The following is a 19,821-nucleotide window of genomic DNA, read 5'->3' as shown; positions in this document are numbered from 1 at the left end:
GGTACTAGGTTACTTGCTGTGTCTATGATATGGAAATGTAAAAAATCTGACCATGGCTGACTGCACATCAATTCTTAATCTTTCAGGCAACAAATGGGATATGGTATACAGTGGAGCTGCTAGGGAACACTTGTGTGATCGACTTAGTCCTGGGTGCTCCTATCGCTTGCGTGTGTACTGCATCAGTGAAGGAGGAAAGAGTGCGGTAATTATATCTATCAACTGTATGAATCATTTCACTTGAGAAATATATTCGTTTAGCAACATCCTGGAACTTTACCAGATTATTCTAAAATGGTGCTTGTGATAGTCTATCCTAAACCATGGGAAAAAGGTGGCCAGAATTGTTTTTAAAAATAGTGTATGGTGGATGGAAGCCCCTGAAAAATTGTAGAAAATTATGTACTGTTCATATTAAGAAAACAGTAACTAACCAGCTATTTCTTTTGCAGTTCTGTTGGAAATGGGTGAAATAAATTATATAATATATTTGTCCTAGAATAAGGAATCCCTAGCCTTTTATGATGTACATCCCTTTTAAACTTCAAAAGGTTGGAGAGAGTCTCCAATCCATCTTCATCAGTTGTGCTTTCTTGCTTGCTGTCCCTTCCAGTTTCTCTTAACTACCCCAAATCAGCCCCATTCCAGCTCAGGTTGGCCCTACCACTCTCTCTCCACTACCTACAACCCACCTGTCTTACTCTCCCCCCAGACCCTCTGTAGTAGAGTTGCATGGAGACAGGAATCTAACCCGCCCTCACCTGTCCCCACCGCAAGTAATCTCCATCCCTGCCACACAGTCACCTTGACCGCTCACCCTTCTCAAGAAAACCAGATTATATAAGCAGTGAAAATACTGGTAAAAGTAACATATAAATGCATTTTCTTTCATACTCTGATAAATGCAAAATTTAAAAAGATGTGCATGTTCAAAAAAAGCAAACATCCATGAGCAGCACAGCCCCTTTTCCCTTCCCTCCCCTCCCATTCATGAGCAACACGTCCCCATCTCCTTGCCATCCCCATCTATCCCATATGCTGTATTTCCCCCTTTCCCTTCCTTCCCACCTCCATGTATGTTCCCCTTACCAATCCTTTTTCCAGCCCCCTCCCTCCATGCACCCACACTCCATCCACCCTTGTTACAGTCCCCACCCACCTATCACTCACTTCTTCCATCCACCTCCCCTCCCCTCCAGCACTGAGTCAGGGTGCCACCCCGAACATACCTCAATGCTCCCTGGTAGTCTAGTGGCCTCTTCACGGCAGGAAAGATCCCCACTTTCCTGCTTGCTGCTACTGATCTGCTTGTTGCCTCACTTATTTAAAATGACTGCCAAGACTTCATGGTGGCCGCAAGACACCGAGGGCGCCACTTGAAATCTCAGCAGCCATTTTGATGAGTGGCGGCAGAGGGCAGGAATGCGTATGAATCTTTCTTACCCCAAAGAGGCCATTGCACCATCAGGGTGCATGGAGGTCCGTTTGGGGGGGGGGGGGGGAGGGGAGGGAAGGCTTGCTTACACTTCTGCAGGAACACCACAGGATCTGGGTCCATCCCCATCGGATCCTTGCTAACTCCATTCCTGTGCAGCTGTATACTCTGCCGTTTCTCTCTCTTCCCTCTAGTCCTTCTCTGTTAGACTCTGTCTGCCACAGCCCATCCACATCTGTCTGTTTCTCCTCCAGCCTCTTCCAATCAATTTTTTTTCTCTAGGCCTTCCTTATCAGTCTGTCCCTTCACCTCAGGGGAGCCACTGTTTTAGAGTGATATTTTTTTTTTCAAAATTCTAGCTGCAGTTTTTCAGAGAGATACACACTTAAAAGTCAAAATGAGGAAACAGAAACCAAAAGGTGTTGCTACACAATGAATACAAAACAAGTTTGAATCCTTGCTTCACCACATACAGGGGTGATTTTCTTAGGGGGGGGGGGGAGGTATCGAATTGGTGGGAGAGGAGGTGGGTAATGGGATTGTGGATTTAGTTCATGTCTTTCTCAGTAGTTAAAGCAAGTTACATTCAGGTAGAGGCTGACTGAAACTGCTTTTCTCAGTTTTGACTGAAACCAAAACTGTCACCACAACTGCCTGAAAGCTTTCAGCCGAAACGAAAACTGCAGCCGAAACAGAAAACGCAAGTTTGGTTGTATGAATGTGAACCAGTGAGGGCCACTGGGGATTGTCAGAGCTTCTGTATCCCTGTGTTAAACCCACAGTTTCCAAGCCAGAATATCATTTAAATAATGAAAGACCGTATTTTACCTCCAAGCAAAATAGCCTCCACAAACATGAACCACAGCTAATGAAAACTGAAACTCAAAGCCATGGTGCTTTTATAGTGGCTGTCTTTGCGCCACACTGAGTGACAGCTGACATCATAATTTCACGGGGAAGTTAATTCCTAAGGAGTTTATTGTTCCAAATTTACAGACTTATTCCTGCTAAAATTTTGTATCAAAAGCATTTATGTGGAGGACTGTGTTTACCATATACAGTGCGTTCCAGGGGCGTAGCCACAGATGGGCCTGGCCCCACCCAGCAGTCGTGCATCTTTAACATAGTGGAGGGAAGCAAGCTGGGCTCCCACGGTCCTGCATATCCCACCCTTAAACATCACACTTGCAAAAACGTGTTCCTCAGTAGAGGCAGCAATTCCCACATGCTGCCTGTCGCTAAGACAGAAGCCTCCTTTTTGCCACATCCTGCCCCCCTCTATCACAACTTCCTGTTTCTGACAAGGCGCTGGCTGGACGCAGGCACATTGCAGAAAGGAGCTTTCCAGCTTAGCGGAAAGCAGCATGTTGGAATCCCTGAGGAACCCATTCATGCAAGAGCGATGCTTAAGGGAGGGAGATGCAGGACAGCAGGAGCCCACCCTGATCTCCATTTTGCCGAGAACCTGTTCATAAAAGGAGAGTTGTGGGGCAGGGAAGAAGAGATGGCTGCATGGGGGGATGGTGATAGAGGGAGAATTGCTGGACATGGGATGTAGAGGGGAGAATTGTTGGACATAAGGGTGGAAGGGAGGTGGAGAGGCTACATAGAGGGTGATAGGGAGAAATGTTGGACAATAGGAGTGGTGGAGAGGGATGATAGAGGGAGTAATGTTGGACATAAGGGTGGAGGGGAGGGAGAGATGCTGCATGGACGGTGAGAGGGATGTGAGATGCTACATGGATGGAAGAAATGTTGGACATAATAGCGCTGCGTACGCTTTGTAGCGCTATAGAAATGCTAAGTAGTAGTAGTAGAGTGGAGGGAGAGATGCATGGAGGGTGAGAGGGGTGAGAGAGGGAAATGTTGGACATAGGGGTGGAGAGGAGCATGAGAAGCTGCATGGAGGGTGAGAGGGAAAATGTTGGACATAAGTATGAGAGAGGAGGGAGCGATGCTGCACGGAGGATGAGGGGGTGAAAGAGGGAAAAATATTGGACATAGGAGAGGAGGGGAGAGGCTGCATAGAGGGTGAGTGAGGGAGAAATGTTGGACATGGGGTGGAGGGGAGGGAGAGAGGCTGCATGGAGGTTGAGTGAGGGAGAAATGTTGGACGAGGTGGAGGGGAGGGAGAGAGGCTGCATGGAGGGTGAGGGGGTGAGAGAAATGTTGGACATGAGGGGGGTTGGTGCATGTGGAGAGAGGTAGCAATGTTGGACAAGGTAGTGGACAGGAGGAAGGGAGAAAATGCTGCATGGAGGAGGGGAAGAGAGATTTTGGGCACAAGGGAGGGAAAGAGAGAGAGTGGACAATTGGAGAAAGGGAGATATTTTGGACATGGGGCTAGAGGGAGGGAGGGATACACAGTAGGTGGCATGGGGAGAAAGAGAGAGATGTTGGATTCAGGAGCAGAAGTGAGTGATGGAGAGATGTTGGACAGTGGAAGTGAGGGAAGAGAGAGGGAGAAATGCTGAAGAAATGGGAGAATGAGCAGGAGGGGAAAGAGAAAGGACAGGTAGATGTCAGGCTATGAGAGTGGAGAAAGAAGGAGCAGCTGCTGGACTAGAAGGGTGGAGGGGATGGTGAAACCATGTGGGAGAGGCCAGGAGGAGGTGGCAAGGAAATGAATGAGAGGATAGTGATTTCATAGAAATATGGTAATAGGGATTACATTAAAGATGAAAGAGAATGGAAGGCTGGGGAAGGTTTGAGATGGATAATGGGAGAGCTAATGGGTGAGAGAAGATAAAAATTTGATAGGTGGCTGAAAAGTGAAAAGGAGGAGAAGGGTGATAGAGGGTGAAATTTGAGTTGACAGAGCAGAAAAGAAAAACAAGAAGAAAGAGCTAAAAAAGAAACGATCAATATGTCAGAGGAGGTGTAGTGAGGGAATAGACAGGAGGGAGGAGAAAATACATATGGACAGCTGGCACTTGAAGGAGAATTAGCAGACGGCAGACAGGAAAGCAGAACAGAGAAACCAGAACCAATGCAAAAATAAAATGTCCAGACTAGAAAGGTAGAAATTTTTGTTTTTTATTCTGAATGCTTTAGATGGAATATGTTAGCTTTAGGAAATGTGCACTAATTTGTGATCCCTTGGTCTGTATTTTGTGAGGTTGGTGTGTTGATCAAGTCTGTACAATTCTTTAATCTGCATTCTCAGATGAGTGAACTGGTCACTGTTTTGTAGTCTTTTTGAAAAAAAAAAAAAAAAAGCTTGTTGCAGAAGTGCATTTTTATGTAAAAGATAAAATAAGACATTGGATGCAAATGGTAATTTGAGAGCTTTGGATCTAGAATAGCTGTGTGCTATAGAAAATCCAGTAGATCATTTTAGAGCCGTATATGATGCCTCGTCTTTAAAAATTAAACAAAAAATTACATATGTTGATGCAATAAATTGATTCATATTGTGTTAGTAAGCATTTTGATATGTTACCACATAATGTGCACTCATGTGCCCTTTCTGGGGTGATAGTAATGGCAGGTGAGGAAATTGGAGGGGAGGCAGAGAGGAGAGGAGTTCAGGGAGAGGGTCCTCCTTTATTATTTAACCTGGGCTTTAGCACGGCTAACATTGGTCCTAACCCTTGCTGTATAGCTAGTGGAGATCCCAAAGCATCCCCAGCTGTGGAATTCATCCAAAGATGGTCAGAACTCCCTTTTCCCAAGCTCTGCAGTCAACGACAGCATTCTTGAGCCACCGACAACTAAATGTGCATGGGGTGCCGGCATCAGTGGCTTAGGGATGTTATTGCTGCCTTCCAAGCTTGGTAAAAGGGAATTCTAGTCACCTTCAGAGAAAGTATCATTTATATTTTGAGGTGGGGGACGGGTGGGCCAGAGAAAATTTTGTGCCTACCCACGTGGGGCTCAGGCCCACCCAAAATTGGCTGTCTGGTTATGCCACTGGTGCATTCTCACTATTTGCAAAGATATTGTTCCAAAAAAAATTGAGCAAACCTCAAAAAGTGGTGCATTGTTTCTATGGGAAATACAAGATTAGGTTCCTGCCAATCTCTGCTTTCACAAAAGCGTAAAAAAAAAATAAAACATTGCTTCTATGGAAAATACAGGGTTAGGTTCCAGCTTGCATTTTTGTCAGGCAATTAAAAACAAAAAAAATGTATACTGAATACAAATTATGTATTTGCAGTAACATTAAAGCAGTTACACTACTAAAAGAAACATGCACAGAAAATAGTACAGAAAAATATAACAGCATTATACATCATCAACTGCAGGAGAGGAAGAGGTTTGTACTTCTTGCACAGTAACATTAAAGCAGTAACAGTTACAGCACTAAAAGAAACATGCACAAAAAACCATTCAGGAAAATAAAACAGCATTATACATCAACAGCATGAGAGGGAGAGGTTTGCAGCTCCTGAACAGTAAGAGACAATGAAGACATCAACACTGATCAACCTTAGGAGAGGTTTGCGCCTCTTGCAACATAGGAGACAACGAAGATGATAAAGCTGGCAGATCAGCCTGGATCTCACAACTTGTTGACTGGAAGAACTGTCAGTCTTGACTGCTTGGCTTTCCTCCTTAACTCCTTAAGCGCCTCGTTGTAGGGAGCAAATGCAGAGTTTGCAAGACGCTTACATTTTAGACTGCGCTCTAGCATGGGATCATATTCCTCCATTTCAGTGAACATTGTATCCAACATTGACACCCACTCTGCAATTTTTGCCACTATGAGAGGCACAATTTTTGGAGCCTTAGACTGATCTTCCTCTTTGTTGTCATTATCACAGCTTCTGATGCCTTGTTGCGCTATCTCATCTAGGTCTTCATTGCTGAGCTGTATTGCAGTCTCAACCAAAATATCCTCCGCATCTTTTTGTCATGTCCTCAAAGCCCACGCCACTGATTCTTCATGCAAAGCTCATTGTTTTCAACACTTTTTTTCACGTTTTCCACAACACCTTCAAAGCCTTCAAAATTTGTTACACTGGCCAAGTTTTTTTTCCAGCATTTATTTATAGTAGTCTGCATTACGCTGTCCCGGGCTATGCCAACGTAGTCAATTACGTTGTGTATCGTCACTGTCTTCCAGTAATCAAGCATGGTGGTTTCAGTGGCTTCTAAAGCTTCCCACATACAGTGACACTTGAAAGTCTTTATAATTCCCTAATCAAGAGGCTGGTTGACAGAAGTAGTGTTCGAGGGCATAAAAAGGACTTTTACATCAAGGTGTACTGAGGCATTACCCAAAATCAGCAAAAACTTGAAGGTGAGGTTTTTGCGGTGGAGATAGAATTCAACTTCTGGGATGAAAAAGTTGTTGAACCAATCCCAGAATATTTCAGATGTCATTCAAGCTTTGTGTTTCCATCTCCAATGGACTAGCATGCAGTTTGGGTTTTTTCCTTTAAGTGCGTGAGGATTTTGTGCTCTGTAGGCCATGAGAAGCTTGCATTTGAAATTGTCCTTGGCATTGGCACACAATAGAAATGTGGCACGGTCTTTAAATAATTTAAAGCCAGTGGCTTATGGTGCAATTTTTGTTATTTATGTCCATTTCCCAGCATGTTTGTAAAACAAGCTAGTTTCACCAAAGTTGAAGGCCTGCTCCATTGCATACTCCTTTTCTTCTGTGACACTTAGCAGGTATTTTTAAATTCTTCAGCTGCTTCATTGCCAGCAGAACCTGCCTCTTTGGAAAGCTTTACTTTAAGCACATATCGCCTTTTAAAACACAAGCCAGCCAGAACTAGCAGGAAAAGGTTTCACATTTTCCTGGCCCTGAGTGATGTGTTTATAAATTTCTTTAGCTTTCATCCTCACAACAGTGCTATCCAATGTGCTTTTTTTTTTCTCATCTACCATTTCCATATTCCACAAATTTAGCCACTTTTCCATAGATCACAAACCACAGATATTTTATCGCTTTCGTACATCCTCACAAACAGACCAGTGAATATCTTCTTCCTTTAGCTGGATGTATCAGATTGTTGATTCGTTAACATTGAACTCATGGCCAACAGCAGTAACAGACATGCCAGAACGAAGCTTATCTAAAACATTTATCAGTAAGACACATCACAGATTTCTTATGCTTATGGATACTAACTTGAGATTCACTTGCAGGATGCTTAGGTGCCATTTTCAATTCTGATAGGTACAGCAGTAGCAAGGATAACCACTTCATTTCTCCAGCAAACTAGTGCCACCGGTGATGCCACTCCTTTTGATTATGATATAAACAGCAGCAAAGTGAAGGCGAAATTAAGAAATTGTTTTAAAATGCTTAAGTCTGCGAATAGCTGAGAATGTAGCATGAAAGTTGATTTGTTGGTTACATGTACATGTTCTCGAATGTGAAAAACAGCAAATCTTGAATGTACAAATAGCAAGAATGCACTGTAAACTGTGCATTACTTGCAATTGCAGTAGGAAAAAAACATACAAGTATCTCCCCTCCCCCCTACCTTACAGTCCCTGGTGGTCTAGTGCAGGGGCGTAGCCAGACAGCAGATTTTGGGTGGGCCTAGACAAGAAGTGGGTGGGTACGTGTTCTCCCCCCTCCCCCACCAACTTAAAAAAATATCTCAGCTGGCAGGAAAACACTGCTCACTACCTTGGCAGCCTGCAGCAGGCATGCACTGAAAACTGAGCATGCGCAGTTGCCAGTATCGGCAGCTTAGGAAGCTCAGACTTCTGAAGTAAAGAGCAATGTTTTCAGCACCATCAAGAGGAGATCTTCAGCTGGCGGGGCTTGGAATCCCCACCAGCTACCACTAAATGTGTGCTGCTGTTAGGTGGGCCTGAGCCCTAAGTGGGTGGGCCCTGGCCCACCTGTGGCTACGCCACTGCCTGGTGGTTTGTGTGTTGGGTCTGTGAGTGCTTTGTAGGAACTGTGGGACCACTGAGAGTGTGACCCCAGTAATCCAGAAATCATTGGGGAACACCTTGAGAGCAGGAGACTTGCCCAGAAGCGGTTGGAACCAAGGAGTGGGAGGAGGGTGCTAGTGTAGAGTACAAGCGGCAGGTGTAGGCAGACCTGAGCTGTGCTGGGGATAGACCCTTTAAGTGGCTGCAGAGTAGCCCCAGGTGGGTGGCTAGGCATTTCGTGACAGAAGTTAAATAAAATCTCTATGGGTGATATTTTTAATTGAATAGGTAGAAGACCTATGTAGTTTGATTATGTATGATGCTGTTTCTTTCTTTTCTCTCCTTGGACTAGATTGTTTTTTTGAGGTGCTTTATCTGGTGTATATCTGGATTTTCAAAAGGCATTTGACCAGGTACCTCATGAAAGGCTATAGAGGAAATTAGAGGGTCATGGGATAGGAGGAAAAGTCCTATTGTGGATTAAAAACTGGTTGAAGGATAGGAAACAGAGAGTAGGGTTAAATGGGCAGCATTCACAATGGAGAAGGGTAGTTAGTGGGTTTCCTCAGGGGTCTGTGCTAGGACCGCTGCTTTTTAATATATTCATAAATGATTTAGAGATGGGAGTAACTAGCGAGGTAATTAAATTTGCTGATGACACAAAGTTATTCAAAGTCGTTAACTCGCAACAGGATTGTGAAAACTTACAGAAGGACCTTACGAGACTGGGAGACTGGGCGGCTAGATGGCAGATGACGTTTAATGTGAGCAAGTGCAAGATGATGCATGTGGGAAAAAAGAACCCGAATTATAGCTATGTCATGCAAGGTTCCATGTTAGGAGTTAAGGACCAAGAAAGGGATCTGGGTGTCGTCGTCGATAATACGCTGAAACCTTCTGCTCAGAGTGCTGCTGTGGCTCGAAAAGCGAATAGAATGTTGGGTATTATTAGGAAAGGTATGGAAAACAGGTGTAAGGATGTTATAATGCCGTTATATCGCTCCATGGTGCGACCGCACCTTGAATATTGTGTTCAATTCTGGTCGCCGCATCTCAAGAAAGATATAGTGGAATTGGAAAAGGTGCAGCGAAGGGCGATTAAAATGATAGCGGGGATGGGACGACTTCCCTATGAAGAAAGACTATGGAGGCTAGGAGGCATATTTTCAAAGCACTTAGCCTTCCAAAGTTATATAGGTTTCTATGGAACTTTGGAAGGCTAAGTGCTTTGAAAATATGCCTCTAGGGCTTTTCAGCTTGGAGAAGAGACGGCTGAGGGGAGACATGATAGAAGTATATAAAATAATGAGTGGCGTGGAACAGGTGGATGTGAAGCATCTGTTCACGCTTTCCAAAAATACTAGGACTAGGGGCATGCGATGAAACTACAGTGTAGTAAATTTAAAACAAATCGGAGAAAATTTTTCTTCACCCAACGCGTAATTAAACTCTGGAATTCATTGCTGGAGAACGTGGTGAAGGCGGTTAGCTTGGCAGAGTTTAAAAAGGAGTTAGACGGTTTCCTAAAGGACAAGTCCATAAACCGCTACTAAATGGTCTTGGGAAAAATCCACAATTCCAGGAATAACATGTATAGAATATTTGTACGTTTGGGAAGCTTGCCAGGTGCCCTTGGCCTGGATTGGCCGCTGTCGTGGGCAGGATGCTGGGCTCGATGGACCCTTGGTCTTTTCCCAGTGTGGCATTACTTATGTATTTATATTGTACTTTTGTTTATAAATTATAAATAAAAAAAGAAAGCTGAACAAGCTACTTTCCAAATTACAAATAAAAAAGAAAGAAAGCTCACTGAACAAGCTACTTTCCAAATGCAAAATGTACGTTACCTCATTACAACAATGAACAAGCCTTCAGTGGCAAATGGATTATAAAGTGGTGGTCGGCGTCTTCCCGCCTGGTTTGGCCACTGTTGGAAACAGGATACTGGGCTTGATGGACCTTTGGTCTGGCTCAATGTGGCAATACTTATGTACTTATATGTCAATTAATGAATACTGGTGAAAAAATTAATGAAGTAGCAAAAAATGCTGCAGCAGCACTCTAAGCACTTTATAAAGATTTATTTATTTTATAACAAGATTTATAAACCGCATTATCAACAGTTCTAAGCGGTGTACAAAATTACATTCACAATTCCAAAAAAACCAAAAAACCTAAAATACAAACTTTCAAATCTTGAACATTTTAATCATAAACCTGGGTAAACAAGTAAGCTTTGAGTAGTTTCATAAACTGAAGGTAACTCAATTTTGCCTCATTCTTCTGGGAGATTATTCCAAAGAGGTGCACCCTCCGCATAGAAGAGATGCAGAAAGGCTCATGGTTAAACTGTGTGCAGATGTCTGAGTGCATGGTTTCTACCAAGAGCGTAATAGCACACAATGCAGCAAGTTAACGATATGCTACTTTAAGTATGGCAAATGTGCGGTAAAAATGGGGGAAATATGCCAGACGTGTGCACAAGGTTTTACAGTAAGCATGGCTTCTTGTGTGCCTGTCTGAACCAAAACTGAAAGTGTAAGTACACGTGGGCACCTGATCTTCTGTGCCTAAATATGATCCTTTCAAACACAGTATGCACTTGAAATTTTTTTAGAGCCTCATATTTAGGCGCAGAAAAAACAGGCACCAATGTGTTCTTTCACTTTCAGTTTTGTTCAGAAAGGTGCACACGTTTGTTACTCATTAAAACTTGATTGGGCTTCCTTCCACTTGCATAACAAGACAAAAGCAGATGACTGCTCTGAGAAGTTGCTGCTTAAGTTAAGTGTGTGTATTTTGTTTTGAGAGACTGAGAAACTTATTTGAAGTCAAGATTAGAAGAAACTTGTGTGGCAAAGGTGCACTATTTTTGAAGTTTTTGGAGCTAAGCTGCCAGTGGCGTAGCCAGACCTGACATTTTGGGTGGGCCCAGAGCTATTATGGGTGGGCACTATATATATAAGTGAGAGTAGCATTTCTTGAGATACTCCTAAATAATGCCTGAAAGTGCACGATGAAGGATTTCTAATAAACAGTCTGCCCAACAGCTGTCCAGCATCAATATAAACCACATACATTCTCAAAGCCTATGTAGCAAACTTTAACACCGCCAATTCTGAACACACAAATACTAAGAACAGTACCTTTAAAAAGGCAGCAGTGAATATACACAACAGCAATACGCATCTCACTGGAAAAGTCAGACTACTCAGACTGATATAGATCCCAACACAAACCACATGCCAGAAGAATCACTTTGGTCACATGCAGAACACAGACCAACCCTCATCAATTGCCTAGCATCAGCTCTGTCCTTCCCTACTCCTCCATTCCTCCCTGTAGCTCGACATCAGTCCTACCCTTCCCTTCCCTACTCACCTCATCCTTCCCTATAACCTGGCATTAGCCCTACCCTTCCTTTCCTACCCCCCATCCATCCATCCCCGTAGCCTGGCATCAGCCCTTCCTTTCTGTACACTACCCCCACCCCTCCCTGTAGCCAGTGGTGTACGTAGGAAGGGGGGCGGTGGGGCGGTCCACCCCGGGTGCACGCCTCGGGGGGGGGGTGGGGGGGTTGGCTCCACTGGTTCACTGCCCCGGAACAGGTTACTTCCTGTTCCGGGGCAGAGAGAGCAGGGAACCAGCGGAGCTGACGCAGCTCCCAGTGACGTGTACTCGGGCCGGAGCAGCCCTCCCACCCGCCGTCTTTGGTAAGAATGCGCTCTGAGGGGGGGGGGGCGCATGCGCCGAGGGGGATTGCAAACCCCCCAGGTTTCAGCCGCCCTCGCTACGGCACTGCCTGTAGCCTAGTGTCAGCCCTGTCCTACCCCCTACTCATCCCACCATTATGATGTTAAAAAAAAGCATTTACAATTGTATTACCTGCAGGGCTGGGCTGAGAAAGGCAGGGACAAATCAAACTCGGGTATACATGTAAAGTATCACATACCATGTAAAATGAGTTTATCTTGCTGGGCAGACTGGATGGACCGTACAGGTCTTTATCTGTCGTCATTAACTATGTTACTTTATAACACCAGGCTTCCCAAAGGCAGATTACAGAAACAATTAAGATGAACAGTTAAGATCAAGAAATAGAATATTCTCACTGAAACTTTGCCATCTGTATTGTATAGAACAGCGTAGATAAATGAGCACAAAATACAAACATTATCACTGCTATTTCTACCAGCTATAATAATTTTAAAGCTTTTTTACTGATGTTCAATTTTTATTTTATATTTAAATCCAGATATAGGAAGGTTTCAAATAAATTAAAAAGCTGTTAAATAAGTAAAAAAGAAAACAAAATCCCACCTCCACCTTTTAAGGCACTGCCTAATGCCTATCCAACCGTAACTGTTTTAGACTTTTTACAGATGGACTACACATTTATTTTGAAAATTCTTTTGCTATTGCTTTAACATTTGCTAAAGTCCGTATAATGGACTAGATAGGAACACCCTACTACTACTTAACATTTCTAAAGTGCTACTAGGGTTACGCAGCGCTGTACAGTTTAACAAAGAAGGACAGTCCCTGCTCAAAGGAGCTTACAATCTAAAGGACGAAATGTCAAGTTGGGGCAGTCAAGATTTCCTGAATAGAGGTGTAGCGGTTAGGTGCCGAAGACGACATTGAAGAGGTGGGCTACACCCCATCTTCTGTTTTCTTCAACCTCCTTGTCCTGTCCTGTCCTGTGTTAGGGACAGGTCGGGTGATAGCTCTTGCATGTGCCGCGGAGGTGGAAACCAGCAGCCCACAAAGTCAGCGAGCCAAAGCACACACAACATGTGCCGTGGGAACGGTCCCTTACCTTACCTCTACTACAGCCATGGCGCCAGCCCAGCAGTCAAAGAAGAAAGAAGAACAGGGAACAGGTCACAGGAGTCAGCTTTGCACAACCAACCAAGGTCAAGCGCCTCTGCCGCCGAACAGCTGGGCTGCAGCATCGAGTGCAGCCTGCAACACACACCGGACCTCCCCCCACCCCTGTGCTGCCGGTGCCTGCACTGCTTGAAGCCAAGAGAAGGAGCAGAACGTCGTCGAGAGAGCTCATCTCAGCCGCAGCGGCCTTGTGTGGTAAGCTACTTTACTACTACAATGGCTGCGGCTGAGCTCTCTGGACAACGTTCTGCTCCTTCTCTTGGCTTCAAGCAATGCAGGCAGCACAGTGAGGGGATGGGAGACAGGAGACTGGGAGTGCGCGGACAGCAGGCGGCTGAGTGGGCTGACAAGCGGCAAGCAGGCGACACTGCCAACCATCTGCAGTAAAGCAAGGCACGAATCTGAGCCAGCCAGTGTTTGGAAGTGGCACCGCGTGCAAGTGGGAAGACAGCGATGCATGTGCATAGGCGGCACCACGTGCACTGCAGGAACTAAACTGGCGATGAATGCGCATAGGCGCCGTTTTTTTCAATCCCCCCTAGCTACACCACTGATGTCAGGGCAGAACTGAAAGGCTGTGCAGCACTCTTACTGCAGCCTAACCGGCACCTAGAAGACCAGCACTGGATTGGAGGAGCAGGACAAATTGGGTGAGCCTGAGCTGTGATTGGGTAGGCCTGGGCCCATCCAGGCCCACCCGTAGCTACGCCCCTGGTCTAGTGGTGTATTAAGGACAGGAGCGATGCCCCAGATATGGAGCCATTTTGGGAGCAGAACCAAAATGGGCAGAAGGAACTGGGGATCACGCCCACCCCAAGTACACCCCTATACACCAGGGATTGTAAGATAGGCCCAGGGGGACATATGGGAAAATGGGCAATTACTTTCTTTCCCCCCCCCCCCCCTCCCGGACAGGAAGACAAATAGGGTAAAGCATAAATTTTCAGCTTCCACCAAAAACATATGGTCAGTTTTATTTTATTTTATTTTATTTATTGCATTTGTACCCCACATTATCCCACCTTTTTGCAGGCTCAATGTGGCTTACAGGGTTTTAATTTGGTATGATCATTACATAGTATTAGATACAGTCGGTAATAAAGTTGGAAGTAAAAGAGGAGTTAGTTAGAAGGTAGTGGGTAAGGTCGTGTCGAAGTGTTTTAGAGCGTTTGGGTGATGTACGGAGTAGTATGATTCCTCAAGGATTGTTTTTGTATGTTATATTGAAGAGAAATGTCTTCAAAGATTTGTAGTTTGATTCATCGAGGATTATTTTTGTAGGCTTTGTTGAAGAGAAATGTCTTCAGAGATTTGCGAAAGTTGGTTAAGTTGTCCGTGGTTTTCAGGGTCTTGGGTAGTGCGTTCCATAGCTGTGTGCTTTTGTACGCGAAGGTAGTAGCGTATGCCTGTTTGTATTTGGTTCCTTTACAGCTGGGGAAGTTCAGGTTGAGGAACTTATGGGCTGATCTTCTGGCATTTCTGGGTGGTAAGTCTATTAGGTTCAGCATGTAGATTGGGGCCTCTGCGTGAATGATTTTGTATATGGTCGTGCAGATCTTGAACTCAATTCGTTCCTTGAGCGGGAGCCAGTGTAGTTTCTCTCTTAGGTGTTTTGCGCTTTCGTATTTGGGTTTTCCAAAAATAAGACGGGCTGCGGTATTCTGGGCTGTTTGGAGTTTTTTAATGGTCTGTTCTTTACATCCAATGTACAAAGCATTGCAGTAGTCCAGGTGACTTATCACTATTGATTGTACCAAGGTGCGGAAGACGTATCTAGGGAAAAAAGGTTTTATTCTTTTGAGTTTCCACATTGAGTAGAACATTTTTTTCGTTGTGTTCTTCACATGGGTATCGAGTGTGAGGTTTCGATCAATAGTGACTCCCAGAATTTTCAGATTTTCTGAGATGGGAAGTGTGCAGTACGGTGTTTTGACACTGAAACCGAAATTTAGTTTGTCTCTACATTCAGGTTTAGTAGGTAATGTCCTGTCCTTGAAGGGCTTACAATCTAAATTTGTAGCTGAGGCAATGGAGAGTTAAGTGATTTGCCCATCTGTCCCCCACCATTTACTCCTCAAACCAATCACCACCAGTCAGACATCCTTTTTCACACACATTGATCTATCTTCCTCACCAATACAGTCCAAGGTGAGTTAAAATTGAAATAAATAACATAATTAAGCAATAAGCAACAAAAACAAAACTCTACCTCCCTCTTTCACTTCCACATAACCTGCATTACTTGCCCCCCCCCCACCCAGTCCAAACCCTGTTTAAGAAGTTCCTCCAGCCCACTGATCAAAATACCACTTTTTAAATTGTTTTAGACAAAAGGCACTACATAAACTTAACTTTTTACACATCAAAGCAGTCTTCAGGTGTTACATAATACTTTCCCAGGCTTTACAAATAATTCTAACTCAAATTGTCAAACTTTGGCTTATGTAATATCAATAACATCCTGCTGTCTTGGTCCCATAGTAAACCTAGTTCATCTTAGTCTTTGTTCATCACATTTCTCCCTTGTATCGCCCTCCCTTACCTCCCTACACCCCCTACCCGCCCTTCCATAAATGTCCATTTCCCATTGAAAAGATTCCAATCATATACCAGTGGCATAGCTAGGAATTTTGAACAGGGGGTGCATCTCCCTCCCCTCTACCTCTTTCCTCCCCAACCCCCGGTACCTTAAAATCACCTGGGCAGCACCAGTGGCACTCAGGCTACCTACGGCCTGCACACAGACTTTCTCTCTGAACTGCTCACCTTTCAGAAAATAGGGAGTTGTATCAGAAGGGGTGGGGGGAGAGAGGCAATTGCAAAGTCTTTGCAGGGAAGGGAAGGAAGAGATGCAGTGGGAGGGAGAAACTGACAGGGTGCATACGCAACACTTGCACCTTGAATGTGTGTGCCACTGTCATACCAAAGATGATAAATGGGCAACAATTACATTTCATTTACATATTCCAACCCAGATCCCCACTGACTTCCTCCCCCCACCCCATGGTTCTGTACATATACACAGAAAAAAGGTTCCTACATAAAACTCTATTGCCAAACTCCATTGCCCTAAACTACCCCATACCAATTATCAACATTATCCCATATGTTTTTGTTTTTGAAGTATTTGATGCCTGACTGCTGCTGTTCTACACATCACACTTATCTCTCGTAAACTGTCAACCAGCTCTGCCTTCAAAGGGGTTAAATCTGGTTTCAAGTAGTGCACTATTGAGTTCCTTTAAGCCACTGCACAGTAAGCCAATAATTTGCCCAAATCCATATCTAAGTCACAGCTCAGCAGATGTTGAGGTTGCTGGGCAGTATGGCCGCCACAGTGCATGACTCGCCTCCATTTGTGGCGCACCCAATAAACCTTTGTTCTCAGTGGCGTAAGGCCACAGGGAATCTTACAGATGTCATCACAGTTACCCAAGCTTGGTCCAGTCACTACTGTAGGAGATGATTTGACCCTAAGACTCCCATTCCAAAGTCCTCCACCCCAGAAGGTTTTGAATACAGATGTATCCACACAAGAATGGGAAGCCCATGTATTTATTTATTTATTTATTCATTCATTAAAATACTTATAGACCACACTATCTTACAATTATAGGTGGTTTCCAAAATACATACGTAATTAAATCTTAACAAATAACACACTGTACCTCAATCACATTAAACAAGACATAACATAAAGTACAGCAAATAAAAATAAAAAACAAAACTAACAGCAGTCCTTAATTGTTAGCAAAAGCTTGTGTAAACATCTGAGCCTTTAAGCACTTTCTAAATTGTACAATAGAGCAAGTTTTGCGCAGATCTTCAGGTAAGTCATTCAGAGAATAAGTCCTTCAATATAAAAAAGACGACGATACACATCTAATCTGACCTGTCGAAAAGAAGGAACTTCTAAAAATGATTTACCACTAGATCTCAAAGGTCTAGTTGGTGTGTGAATTTTTAGAGAATTGGCCAAAATTAAAGGACCATTGTCATTTAGGACTTTATGGACCAAGGTCAAAACCTTAAATTTTATTCTCCAAGCAATAGGCAACCAGTGCAATTCTCAGAGAGCAGGAGTAATAAGATCAAATCGAGATAGGTTTGACAAGATCAGAGCTGCAGCATTTTGACAAATCTGTAATGCACATAATTTATATGTAGGCAACCCTAAATAAAAGAGTATTATTGTAATCCCATAAAGGGATTATAGATGCTTGGACAACAGTTCAAAAATTAGGAGGTGACAAAATTGTATTTCGTCCTATGTAAACCTATGCTTTTTTTGAACAGTAGATTTCAATTATTCATTCATAGAGCAGAATCAATCCAAACCACCTAATATTTCAAACAACAATTGCTATTTTTAAATCAAGCACAAAAGACTCAGGCATTACAGAAGGAGGTACCCTACCAGATAGAAACGGAATTTGAGCTGTAGACAATTTCAATTTGTCTATTTGCTGTAAGCCAAGCCCTAATTGATTGAAGGCAAATACCAAAAAATTGAAAAGCCTTTTCAACAGTAGAAGTAATTGGAAAATAAAATTGTAAATTGTCTGCTTATAGACGAAGTTGAACACAAGACAAAAGGTGACAGATTGGACTAATATAAATGTTAAAAAGAATATTTGAAAGTGCTGATCCATGAGGGACCCCCAATAAAATTTCAAACAATCAGAAAATTGATCTTCAATTTGAACTCTAAACTTCCTCTGGGATACAAATGATTCGAACTACTTCAATACACTGCCTCCTATCCCCAATTCTCTTAATCAATTAAGATACTGTATCAAAAATGGCTGAAATAGCTAAGGTGACCATAAGATATTCCATACCCCTATCAAACCCACCACATGAGGAAATCAATCACAGTTGTCAAAAGAGTCTCAGTAGGATGGCATGGTCTAAAACCAAATTGATACCTACTCAAACCACCATTTAAATCCAAAAAATATCTTGAAGCTGGTTTAAAGCTACCTTTTCCAAAATCTTAGCCAAAAATTTGAAATGGGACGGTAATTATTCAGTATCATTTATATCACCTTTTACATTCTTTATAAGTGGAATCACAAATATATTTTTAAAATTAGAAGGAACAATAGCCTCTGATACAGACATATTAACCAATCCACTTATATCACCAGGTAATTTTTTAAAGCTTGTGTTACAGAGGAGGAACAAACATCATCTTACCAAAATATTCTCATCTGTTTTAGTAAGTTGCTGATAATCTTGCAAACCAGCATGATAATCTACAAGATTCTCAATTATTGCCTGTAAGATCTTCCAAGAGACTCCCTCAATGATTTTTTTTTCTTTTTGCCACTCATCTCAACAAGAAGGTCCCTCAGTATTGGTCCAGACTCAAGTCACATGATAAACTAGTGTAACATGCCTGATTTGGGTGGATGGCCTACTGTATATATATCCTCACATTCCTCTAATAGGGAAAACCTTAATGAAACTCAAATAGAACCAGGGAACCATGATCCTCCTCATGCCTTACTGGCCAAGGCAGATCTGGTTCCCTCCTCTTCTGGAATCCTCCTCTGAAGAACTGTGGAGGTTGGACTGGTTTCCAGCCCTCATCATTCAGAACAAAGGTTCTCTTCTGCATCCCCAACCTCCAGTCCTTGGCCCTCACAATCTAGATGCTGAGAGCATAAAATTTATATCCCTACAGCTGGCTGAGAGTGTCTTCAGGATCCAGCTGGCTTTCAGAAAAGATTATACTAAGAGGTGTTATACTTTTAAATGGAGGGGGTTTGCTGTCTGGTGTGAGGACAAGACTCTAGATCCTCTCTTGCCCTACACAGAAGTACCTCCTACACCTCTCTGAGTCTGGTTTGAAGACCAACTCCGGAAGGGTTCACTTCGGTGCAATCAGTGTTGATCACCATGTGGGAGGTAAGCCCATCTCTGTTCAGCCATTTGCTTCATGAGAAGCTTCCTGTTGATGAAGCCTCCTGTTCAACAACTGTGTCATGGGACCTCCAACATTTTCCTCGCCCAGATGATGAAAGCTCCCTTTAAGCCACTTGATTCCTGTCATCTGAAGTACCTGACTTCAGAAAGTCTTGTTTTTGGTGGCGATCACTTCAGCTTGCAGGGTTAGTGAACTTCATGCCCTAGAAGCGGATCCACCTTACATGAGGTTTCATCATAACAGAGTAGTTATCCATTCGCATCCTAAGTTTCTTCCTAAGGTGGTGTCAGAGTTCCATCTTAGTCAGTCATCCTTCCAACATTCCCAAAGCCTCGCACCCATCCTGGTGAATGTGCACTGCATACCTTGGACTGCAAGCAAGCTTTGAGACTCCGTCTAGAGCAGACTAAAGCTCTTAAACAGTCCAGGATAAGGGCAGCCACCAGTAAATGCACATTATTCAGTTGGCTAGCAAACTAGATCTTCTCTACTTGTGCCCAGGCTGTCAGAGCCATGGTGGCATCCATAGCTCACTGGAAGTCAACCTCCAAAGGATAAAGGAAACATTCTACTAACCCCAATACCTAAAGATTCAAAGAAAAAAACAAGTGACATAACCAACTACCGCCCGGTAGCATCTATCCCTCTGATAACCAAACTAACGGAAAGTATGGTAACTAAACAGCTTACCAACTACTTAAATAAATTATCTATACTA

At 43.4% G+C, this 19,821-nt stretch overlaps 1 protein-coding gene across 2 annotated transcripts in view; it reads left to right on the top strand.

The window, feature by feature from the left end:
- Positions 1 to 19,821, top strand: part of FNDC3A (fibronectin type III domain containing 3A) — a 379,001-nt gene that overhangs the window by 287,840 nt on the left and 71,340 nt on the right. For both annotated transcript variants that reach the window (XM_030200475.1, XM_030200477.1), the window contains one exon: positions 87 to 205. In XM_030200475.1, the coding sequence (XP_030056335.1) occupies positions 87 to 205 (119 nt within the window). The remainder of the gene's footprint in view (positions 1 to 86; positions 206 to 19,821) is intronic.

This window comes from Microcaecilia unicolor, chromosome 4 (assembly GCF_901765095.1).
Source record: "Microcaecilia unicolor chromosome 4, aMicUni1.1, whole genome shotgun sequence".
NCBI classification, from domain to species: Eukaryota; Metazoa; Chordata; class Amphibia; order Gymnophiona; family Siphonopidae; genus Microcaecilia; species Microcaecilia unicolor.
Note: the sequence above shows the minus strand (reverse complement) of the source record. Positions and strands in the feature narration are given on the sequence as shown.